This window comes from Colletes gigas, unplaced genomic scaffold (genome assembly GCF_013123115.1).
Source record: "Colletes gigas isolate AHSC1104 unplaced genomic scaffold, ASM1312311v1 Colletes_gigas_Sc00011, whole genome shotgun sequence".
Classification (NCBI taxonomy): domain Eukaryota; kingdom Metazoa; phylum Arthropoda; class Insecta; order Hymenoptera; family Colletidae; genus Colletes; species Colletes gigas.
This window is the reverse complement of record NW_025106640.1, coordinates 5,311,326-5,322,467: the sequence shown is the minus strand read 5'-3', so window position 1 is coordinate 5,322,467 and position 11,142 is coordinate 5,311,326. Positions and strand designations below refer to the sequence as shown.

General features: G+C 30.3%; 3 protein-coding genes across 4 annotated transcripts; 2 read left to right on the top strand and 1 right to left on the bottom strand.

The window, feature by feature from the left end:
* Positions 1-30: 30 nt before the first annotated feature.
* LOC122398175 (uracil phosphoribosyltransferase homolog) lies at positions 31-5,573 on the top strand. Its single transcript, XM_043397839.1, has 7 exons — positions 31-285; positions 431-473; positions 956-1,105; positions 1,177-1,321; positions 1,424-1,554; positions 1,734-1,797; positions 5,182-5,573. The coding sequence occupies exons 1-7, from the start codon at positions 149-151 to the stop codon at positions 5,235-5,237; spliced, it is 726 nt and encodes a 241-aa protein (XP_043253774.1). The 5' UTR covers positions 31-148; the 3' UTR covers positions 5,238-5,573.
* Positions 5,574-5,798: 225 nt separating this feature from the next.
* On the bottom strand, positions 5,799-9,863 carry LOC122398123 (SH3 domain-binding glutamic acid-rich protein homolog). 2 transcript variants are annotated; one of them, XM_043397741.1, is made up of 5 exons: positions 9,364-9,863; positions 8,429-8,611; positions 8,109-8,255; positions 7,894-7,934; positions 5,799-7,713 (listed from the first exon to the last, which is right to left on the bottom strand). In XM_043397741.1, exons 1-5 carry the CDS (start codon positions 9,406-9,408, stop codon positions 7,545-7,547), a joined length of 585 nt encoding a protein of 194 aa, XP_043253676.1. In that variant the 5' UTR covers positions 9,409-9,863; the 3' UTR covers positions 5,799-7,544. The 2 variants fall into 2 exon arrangements, with proteins under 2 accessions (XP_043253676.1, XP_043253677.1); XM_043397742.1 differs by lacking the exon at positions 9,364-9,863 and adding an exon at positions 8,837-8,984.
* A 113-nt stretch (positions 9,864-9,976) lies between these two features.
* Positions 9,977-11,052, top strand: LOC122398124 (60S ribosomal protein L37a). The gene is made up of 3 exons (XM_043397743.1): positions 9,977-10,125; positions 10,591-10,719; positions 10,877-11,052. Exons 1-3 carry the CDS (start codon positions 10,123-10,125, stop codon positions 11,021-11,023), a joined length of 279 nt encoding a protein of 92 aa, XP_043253678.1. The 5' UTR covers positions 9,977-10,122; the 3' UTR covers positions 11,024-11,052.
* The last annotated feature ends 90 nt before the right edge of the window (positions 11,053-11,142 follow it).

Genomic DNA, 11,142 nt, shown 5'->3' with positions numbered 1-11,142 from the left:
TTTTCTGCGAAAGCATATTCTCTAGTAGTCAGTTTATCAATGACAATTGTACTCGTCAGTTTTGTTGTACACGCTGCCGTGTATTGTTCGATTTAGTTTGATCGACGTCTGAAAAAGTGGTGTCTGCACACGTGAAGAATAATCTGAGATGAGTAGCACAGATGTAGCGTCGGCTGTAAAGAAATCGAGCGAGAGTAATGGTACTAATGACTTGTACGGTCCACATTTAAAAATTCTTCCGACTAACAATCAAGTGAAAGAATTGCAGACTATATTACGGGACAAGTAAGTAAATTAACCGTGAAAATCAGCGTATACAGCATGTTTTTCTTTTTTTTTCAATATAAAAAACGCTGACATAATGCCAGTGCATCGTGTCGATCATTCCTGACTAAGTCGATTAAATGACACGTTGTATCGTTCTTTACAGAAACACCACGAGGAGCGATTTTAAGTTCTACGCTGATCGATTGGTGAGCATGTTTGATTTTCGTTTAATAATACTATTTGGCGTGTTGTCACGTAATTCTGAAAGAATTTTTAAACAAGAAGTCCTCGTACTCTATGAAAGCACATGTGTCTTACAAGAAATGGAAAATTATTCGTGTTCGTCTCTTGTTTTTCACGAATCATATCTATAGTCTCGTATCTTCGTATCATTATACAATATTGCACGGTTAAATTTTTACGATTTATCCCCACTCTTTTTCCGCAATTCAGCGAAACTTGACTCAGCAAAGACGGAAAGGGAATCAATTTAATAGAAAGAAGCGAGATACACGCGGTACACAGAATTATTTTGAGAAAATAATTATAGAATAAGAAAATTGTTCACCTTCTGTAATTTTCATCTTACATTTTTGGAAATGATACCAATGAATTCTTAATATAAATATTTATGATTTATTCGTACAATTATATCTTATTTATTGCAAGTTGATCTTCAAATTTTTAGATAAGGCTAGTTATAGAAGAAAGTTTAAATCAACTACCATTTTCCAAATGTGTGGTAACTACACCAACAGGTGCCAAATACCATGGTTTAAAATATCAAAAAGGAAACTGTGGTGTGTCAATAGTAAGAAGTGGAGAAGCCATGGAACAGGTATAATGTAAATTCTACAATTATTGAGAATTTAAATTCACAGGTTGTATTAATTGCATTTTTCCTTTTAGGGTTTAAGGGATTGTTGTAGAAGTATAAGAATTGGCAAGATACTGGTTGAAAGTGATGTGGATACCCATGAAGCCAAGGTAGTTTATGCAAAATTTCCAGATGATATATCTGAGAGGAAAGTGTTGTTAATGTATCCTATAATGAGTAAGTGTAAAATTATATATCACAGTTATCAGCCAGAATTAATATATAATTTATATTTATAATTAAAAAAAATATCTCATTGTATTTTATTTTGAATTAAAGGTACTGGGAATACTGTGATAAAGGCAATAGCTGTTCTAAAAGAACATAATGTACTTGAAGAAAATATTATTTTATCAAATTTATTTTGTACACCAATTGCAGCCAAATCTCTAGTTGCTGCTTTTCCCCAGGTATGTTCTGATTGCATAACACACAAACAGGCAATAGCAACTTTGTATCGTTTTACTAAATTTTCATTCCCTTTCTTGCATAACACACATAGTTGTTTTCTACAAATTTTACCGAAATTGATTATCATTGCAACATTTGAAATTAATAAATGTTATTTAAGTTGTATTTCCTTTTACAGATGAAAATTTTGACATCAGAGATTCATAGTATAGCCCCAAATCACTTTGGACAAAAATACTTTGGTACGGATTAACTAAATTTTATTAGTATATGGTATAATAAATTAGAATTTATTATAAGAGAATAACAGAAAATCAATAATGGAAGGTAACATGATGCATTAAAATACATTATAAAATACAGAATAATACATTTTATGAAATGAAACATTATAAAATGATACCTGTTGGTAACTTATCTGTAGCATTGCTGGGTACTGGTTTCTATCTGTTATTAAACTCAGTACACAAAAGATAAAAACTTAACACAATATAATTGTTTGTATAATTTTCATTTAGAATTCATTGTTGTATTATTATTTTTTATGTTGTATTCTCAGTACTTAAACTTTCATTTTATTGCTAATTTCTTAACATCTTTAATTAAATTACATTTACTTTAATTGAAATGTAATAATTATGTACAAGATTTACTTAATACATTTTAATATTAATAAAATAATAATAGTAATAAAAATGTTGCATAATGAACTAAGTAAAATCTTGCATAATAATATTTATTTATTTATATTTTTTTTAATAAACGTGTATATTTATATTTGTGATCATAATAATTTTAACATACTTATAGGAAAGTTAAATAAACTTTATAATTTTGTATTAGTACAAAATGCCCGTATTTAAAGAGTTCTATGCAGCATTGGCGATACTGTATCATATTATTTGTTTCAAATTTCATAAAAGCATTTACTTTTGTATATATTATATACTAACTTTTATAATACTTTATTTGAATTATGTGGAATGTGCCATTATAAAAATTTACCCCAACATTTTACAGCTTCTTCTATCATGCAGTTTCATTTCATAATTTATTATAAATTTTCAAATGATGGAAATTAATAACTTTTTACTTACTAACTTAATACCACCTTCTAATACGAGACAAAATAAGTAACGTTTTAACTTCTACTTTCAACGCTTGTACGAGTGTGTGTGATGTGAATGTAATTTCTTTTCACTTCCATATTGTAATACAGAACTGTGTTTGAGATAGTATTTTGAATATTTGTATTTACACAATCATGTAAACCTTCCATAGATTAATTTTCTGTACTTAGTGTAAGACTGGAAGTAACATAGTTTATTATTATTTAATCAAGGTAAATCAGTCGCATTTCGACTGATTACTCATTTCAGCATAATATGCCAGTTCAAATTTTTTTCCATTTTTTACTCTCCATATTGTAAACTGTGAATTTCAAATGCGATAAAGTAAGTATTCCCATTAAAAAACATGCATTAAATCAAGTGAAAGATGTGACAAATAGATATTGCTTAAAATATGTATCACATATATTTATTTATCAAAGCCACAGTTCTAATAAAAAAAAAGGAAAATAAGTCCTGTTACAGTTATAAAAACAACTGAAAAACTGCAAGTAAATTTTATTCCAACATTTTTAATTTCAGTTATATACTGATAATCAGTGTATATGTATATGTGATATAAATATTAAGGATCTCAAGACTTTTCATTTGTAAAGTTTGAGTTCGCGGAGTTATAAGGGTAATTAAGAATAGAGTTTCCAAATATTGCATGAATTCACAGTAATTTGGTCAATTTTTTTTGTCTTTTTTTTTTTGTATCGTTAGTAATAAGATAATTCGTAAGCATATTATTACACAGATCTGTAATATGAATTACAGTGTTTGAGAATTTTCATAACCAAGTATGCATAATATTTTGATGACTGTTAATTTTTTGGTATGATCATAACGAGAAACATAAAATATTGCAGAATATTTCATTGTCTGAATGGCAAAGCACAATTTTTATTCAACACTTAAAAATATAATCTGTTTAATTCAGCACTCCTTCTACAGGTGCAAATAGTATCTTAAAATAAATCTTTTTGTTAAAATTGTTATACAGATACTTAAACGAAACTAGTAATATTAAAAATTATACATCTGAATTTACACAAATATTTTGTTTGTAAATATATATTCTATAATTTGTTCAATAAGTATTTAAGACCGTTTTTTTATGTTGATAACTTGCAATCAAATGTTAAACTACCAATTTCCTAAAATTCTGATATAATGCTGTTCAATATGTATGCGAACAGTCTTACATATTCGTAGAAATATCAATTTTTCTATAAAAAGAAATTATTACAATATATTGAACAATATGAGAACATTCAACGTCTAATTGCAATATCAAACATTATCTTCGGTGGTGGTTATAGTATTTTAATTTTTCTTCTAGTTTTTATTGAATTAGTCATGTATTAATAGCTCGAATTATATTTGTTTTAATACATACTAATGGTATGTGAATAAGTACAATATTTAGTGTAAAATGCAACACAGAATAAATCATAATTTTTCAAATGCATATATTGGACTAATGTCTGATTATGATCAATGTACTCATTAATTGCTTTCATTTTCGATGAGTAGTAACAGATTAAAACAGCAGCAATTTGTGTTACATTGAAGACCATTTCATAAATATTACATGTTATTAAAGTGTATACTAATATACAAACTATGAAAAATGTTAAACCACAATTTGATGAAGCTTATTGCCATTTGTATTAATTAAATTTTTTGTGTGATTGTTGAATGACATCTAGAATTGATTATGCAGCTTTTACAAGTAGACAATTTTCGATTTGCGTACGATGATAACATATTAAAATAATGTTTCTTATTATATTTTTTATTTAAACTTCATTCTAAATTTTTCTTTTCATTTTTTTATCACAAAATATATAAAATTCAGATATTAAAATATCTATACCATTGTTAATTCACCTTGCAATGTGCCTATAAGAAAGCTGCATTACAGTATCTAGAACTGTGATTTTAGAAATCGTATATGAACTATGTGCATTATATTATGTCATTTGAGTGTACATAAATGTCTGTTATTACGAACAACATCTGTACACTTACTACACTGTAAGTTGCCCAAGAGTACTTTTTAATATTTAATAGTAGTTCTTGCATTCAAAATGGATGTGTACTTCGTAAAGATATTGTATTTGTATACATTGAAAAATATGAATAAATATGCACATCAAGCACTAATTACCTAACACATGATCTAAAATAAATAGAATTTCATAAAACCAATATATGCTTTTTATTTTTTATTTTATTTAAAAATAAATGTTTATCGTTTTTCCATTTCAAGCAATGTAATAACAATTTTTTACCACTTCTACCTCAATTATCTACAAAATAATTTAAATATATTGTTTCTAATGTTCCTGAAATAAACAAAAAATACTTCTTAAATTATATAAAAAAAATTTGCTTCTTAACAACTAAGCATTTTCTTTAAATTGTTTCAAAGCCTGTATTTTATCGTAATTAATTATGTTATAGATCGTCTACAAGTATCAAAAACACTTTGAAAATTATTGTTTCCAGGCTGTTCTCGATTCATCGTAGGAGAGACTGCAAACATACAAGGGAAAGATATTTGAAGAATTTACGTTGTACAGACAACGTAGATCTCCGAATTTTGTTTTATTTCGGTGAACAAACAACCCTGAATTATAATAGGTACACAAAAACACTTTTCTTTAATTCAGACACAGCCAATCGATGCTCGAAATTTGTATGAAGCCTAATCTTTGTACATTTGCAAGTATGTTCTTCCATGCGATATTACGAAAATACTCGTAAACGTAGATATTTTGTTTTTACATGTATTAACATTAATCCTAGTCCTTTAATTATTGGTACAAAAGATAGATACTTATTTAAAAATAGAATACAAAATCTAGATATAAAACTAAGAAAAGTATTTATTGAACATTAGGGGGAGATACAAAATTTTATACATATAAGTATAAAAAAAATATATACATATAGATTATAGTGCTTTAAGAGTTAATGTATTCATAATATATTACTTACCACATTGTAAGACAAATATACCTGAAATGAAAATTTGTCGATCTTCGTATTTGCATAATTTCAATATTTAATATTAAAAAATTAATATATGTACAGGGTTATTTAAACAGATATTTAAACTTCTTTCATGATATTTATTAGTAAATTCTTATATGCATGTAACAATGATCGGCATGATTCATATACATCGTGTATAATGAATATTGTTTTCGCAAATATATATTTTGAATATATATCATGTTAAAATTTATTAACTGTAATGTTCATGTCCAACACCAATTTCTTACGGATATAGTGTTCTATGATAACAACACGATGGACATCACGATTTACTTCGGTAAAGCTTTATAATTTTCTTCCTAATTCGTTTCTAGTAGCACATATTTGATATTAAAAAGCTTGCTGTACGCTATATTAAAATTAGTCAGGCTTATTATCTCATGTACAATTATCGTATCATGAAGTTCTCGTATTATATTTAATTTTGCCTTATATCAAAACAGTTCGTAACATTTGCATAAAGCTTCCATTTGTTCGTGATTAATACCCGCTTAGTATTTGATTAGCATTGAGCGGTATGTATAAAATAATTAAAATTATTTTAAGCTATTCCGACAAGTAACCAGGTCCGATAAAATGCGTTTCATCGATACTAATTTTTATAGAAACGCTCATAAGTAGGCCTTCGATAACAGGGTTCAAGATTTTCAACAATTCGGTAATTCATATTTAATTATACAATTATAAGTAAATATTTTCATCATGAAAAAAGGAAATGAGCTATTGCTATAGATTACTCTACGCATATTTTATTTTTAGTTCTTCTGGAATATCTGTACGAATTATATTAATAATAACAAGAATAGGGTTGATATAAATGTAATTATAACAAATTAGTATGTAATTTTGTCAGATACATTATGCAAAACTAAGAAATCTGTTCTAAATTAATCCTACCTTTCTTAGAAATAATATGAAGAATCATTTTAGGATCTATGTACTCGGCAATAAAGAATTGTTAGTGCGTATGATATTGGTAAAATTGTAATATAACTAATTTTGTGTCGTCTTTTGTAATAATTGCATTTTATGCAAAACTGAGTGTTGTACTGTCCGAACTTATTTATCTTACACAACAGGAAGCACTAATCTTAAAAAGCTTGTATAAAACTAAAAGAACGAGACTAAAATTTTTGAGATGTCAATATGACCTACATTTGATATTATGGAAGTCATTTTTCAGTACAAATGGTAAGCGAATAGTATATATCTTAGACCATGAAGAAACACACGAAAGCTACTAGAAAACTCTTAAAGCAATTGAAATTTTAATTAGAAAATTAATAGTTCAGTATAACATTTCAAACGAAACGATAAAACATAATTTTAAAATACGATAAATTTACCTAAACTTGTCAGTATACTTTAAACAAGTAAAAGGACAGAAAGCAATCACAATATTGCAAATTTATTACTTCTAGTACATCGTTAGAATTGCAATTAAATATAATAAAATATCGTATAAATACTGCAAAATGTCAGCATACGAAATTAAAAACATTATATTAATTAACGATATGAAGAAAGATGAAGTTAATTCATATCTTCTAGCCAGATCTATCAAGAATCTATTGGCGAAAACATATTCGGTCGCAATATAAAATAGTTCTATAAAAGTATCGCTTATATTTCATTTATACTGTTCATTCAATATACCTTCTGCAGAGCAGAAATATTATCTTGGCAGTACCTTCACTCAGCCTTAAAAATGTGATAAATATAGCTTTTTATAAAATACCCTTATTGGTGGAAAACCAAGGATGTCAAAAAAATATAAAACGTCCCAAAATCGTATGGATTATTTTACACGCCTACTCTTCTTTCTCTTCGTTGTCGGATTTTTCTTCATTTTTTTCGACATTGTCCTTTGGATGTTCCGCGACTTCATCGGTCGCAATATTTGTCCCGCCATCGTGTTCTACTGGTTTAGATTCGGCCGGCTCTACACTTTCATTTGGCAAAGTCGTCCTTTCCTCTGTACTAAGATGACAAAACCAGGAAGTGATTGAATTGTCCAATAAAAAATTTTTATTTTTAAAGCAATGGTCATACATAAACGAAGCTAAATAATTTTGTTTAGGTATATCTACAGTTATAGCTATTATCTAATTTAAATGAACGATTACAGAATTATGCAATCAGTGTGTCTATAGTACTTACCTTTCTGCTTGCACTGCAGTTGCATCTTTGTCTGTGGAAGGCTAAAATAAATACGTAGTAGTTAGTATGTGTATAGTATAAATTTAGTGCCAAGGGCAAAACCACAGATGAATGAACATAACTAAAACAATTAAAAATGGAAAAATCTTAAAGCTACTTAAACTAGACAACACAATTGTATTTGACAATTTTTTAAGGTATTATTAGACACTTACTTCTCGACTCGTGGTATTTCCATTTTCTTGGATATTCTTACTCTGATTTGAGTCAAGAGCAGTTTCTGATGCACTAGCAGGAGGCGCCACTTTCAAAAATTCTTCTAATTCATCCGTTTCATTTGCCAAATCGAAATCTTCATAATCCTGCAAGATGATTCATTATAAGCATTTATAGATCGAACATGAAATATGCAAATCATTTCATGTTTAAAACTTTGAAAATTTAAAGTTTGTTCTAAAATTACTTTTTGTTGACAACATTATTAGTTATTATGCTTTAAATTATTAATTATCAGAATTCATGTAATCATAATTACCCCACAATATTCCTCTTCATTAAATATTTGTGGAGGTAAAGGATATTTACTCTCTCTTGCAATACCATTGGTTTGCATAAATTCTTTCTCTAATTCTTTTCCTGGTTCTGTTATGTCAATGGTTTCATATTCTACATTTTTACTATCTAATATCATTAAAACACGTTGTTGCCTCTTCTTCACCTAAAAAAAAATGCAATGGTGTTATAAAACATAAATTTCATTACAGTGGGACAAAATGATAACATATTAATGACCAGTTAGAGTAATGTGTAAGACATTAGGTAATGAAATAGTGAAATTACTATTGCTATTAAGATTTAGCAGAATAATTATTTCAAACGTCCTATCATTCTATCGTATACTATACTACAGCGAACATAAACATTCATCGAAAGGTTCAATTACCCAGGAACCGCGGCTCTATTTTCCATAAATATTGTTCCACTTCCTTTCTATGATACCCACAAACGTTCCCGTCGACGTACGGACACGTATCGCGTTCGATTTTACGTAAAACATATTGTTCGCTCGGGGCCTCGGTCGACGTCCGAGAGTTTAACATATCGTTTCCGCGGTACCGAGTGCATCTGATCAGATAAAAACTGCGATCGAAAGATGCGTGAATCATTATCACGATAAGAGTTTCACCGCGTGGGACCGTAATGTGCGTGGTTGCATCGAATAACGATCCGCAGGGTCGGTGACAGCGTTGATTAACAATCGACGCTACGGTCGCGCGAAGAGTTCCCGACGTAACCCGATCCGAAGTAGCCGTGAAATATCGCAAGAATTCAGGTGCCCAGTAAATCTGGCATTCTCCTCGATTCGTGCACACACGCGCAATCACACGCGCATATACACACTCTCTCTATGTGCGCTCTCACAAAAAGTATCATTATGTTCGTTGGTCACCAAGGGTGTTTCGCACTCACTTCCTTGTTGCCGCTGATACCCGATATGTAGATTTTGACGACCATCGTTAGCCGGCGCCCTCGTATCAATTGACAAGTTTGCACTCCTCTTCAGTGCGTGTTCCACGATTAGCGAGTTCCGCGGAGTGATAAGCGATCAGTGAATCGCTATAGACTATTTATTAGTCCCGGGTATCGCCGACGATGAGCAACACTGATTTAACGCGCACGGGTCTGGCTGGTCTGGGATCCACTTGCTACGTCATTTCAAGCCGGTTTAACGAGTGTTCTCATGCACGACTGCACGCGAATCCTTTCTACGTCGCGGCTATGATCAAACTGTGATCCTGATACCGACGTGCACCCTCGTTGAAAGCTAACGGTGCTGCATTGAGGTCAATACGCACGACTACCTGCCCGTGGAAATTTTTCGACGGTACCGCGATTGCATACTCACCGTGGCCCGCGCTTTCTTCGTCTTATATATGCGATTTTAACGCGGCGCGAATTTCAATTTGGTACCGACAATGACGTTCGATTGTTCGTCGGCGTTCGCGAGATGAATAACGTACAATTTTGTTGCGTTTACTTGCCGTTAATGACACGTGAATGAGAACGCCGTGGGTTGCACTTTTCGTTCGATACGATTTGAATTCGCGCTTCCCGTGAACGCGCCATTGCATCGCGGCTTCCGGTTTCCTAGCGCGCGCGGTGAAGATCGGACTTTACAGTCTCTGTCCTTTTCCGGTTCTTTTGGAAAGTACCTTATATTTGTACAAAATGGTAAGAATTGTTATTGAGAAATATTTTGTAAATCTCATCGAAACATCGATAAAATTGAGTGTAATGTGTCGAAGATGATCGTTAACGAAACACTGCTACATATATTGTGCAATAATATTAGCTTTAAATAACATTTTACATCGAAATAGTGGCTTTATGGTTATGTCTAATTTTCGCGAAAAAATAAACATTTATCACTTATTTTATCGATTTAAATATCGCGATGCATTTAATTAGTTTTAAAAATTATGAAAATCGAAACAATGGTGTCGTAATAATCTTAGCTGTCTTGATCTATACGTGTCAACCAAGTGCTCGAAATATTTTGCATTGTTAGAAAAAGTGTATATTTTATAAGTACTAAATTTTGTTGTGAAATGTCTATCTGTCTTGTTACTTCAAACGACTTTATTACTTCACTGTTACATGTGCATTGAGTTTATGATTTTTATTTACGATTGTCAGGCGAAGCGTACAAAGAAGGTTGGAATCACAGGAAAGTATGGTACCCGATATGGTGCCTCACTTAGGAAAATGGTTAAGAAGATGGAAATTACCCAACACAGCAAATATACCTGTACATTCTGTGGCAAGGTAAAGATCATTGAATATAAAAATGACCAAAATTTTCACCAAAGATGAAGTCATCAAATTTGTTTACCGAACTACATTGTGCATGTGTACTTCATTCTTTGCGTTTATTAACATTGTGAAAAGATTCGTGAATTATATTTTTTTTATTTTACAACAGGATGCAATGAAGCGAAGTGTTGTGGGTATCTGGTCATGTAAACGTTGTAAAAGGACAGTTGCAGGAGGTGCATGGGTTTATTCGACAACAGCTGCTGCATCTGTTAGGTCTGCTGTCAGGAGATTGCGTGAAGTTAAAGAACAATAAGTAAATATAATAAATATATTGTAATAATATTTCAGGACTTCACTTTATTTGAATCCCTAATTCATTGCTTAAAACTTTATTAAACTGATAGCTGTTTAATTGTATGTCATTTAAATTTG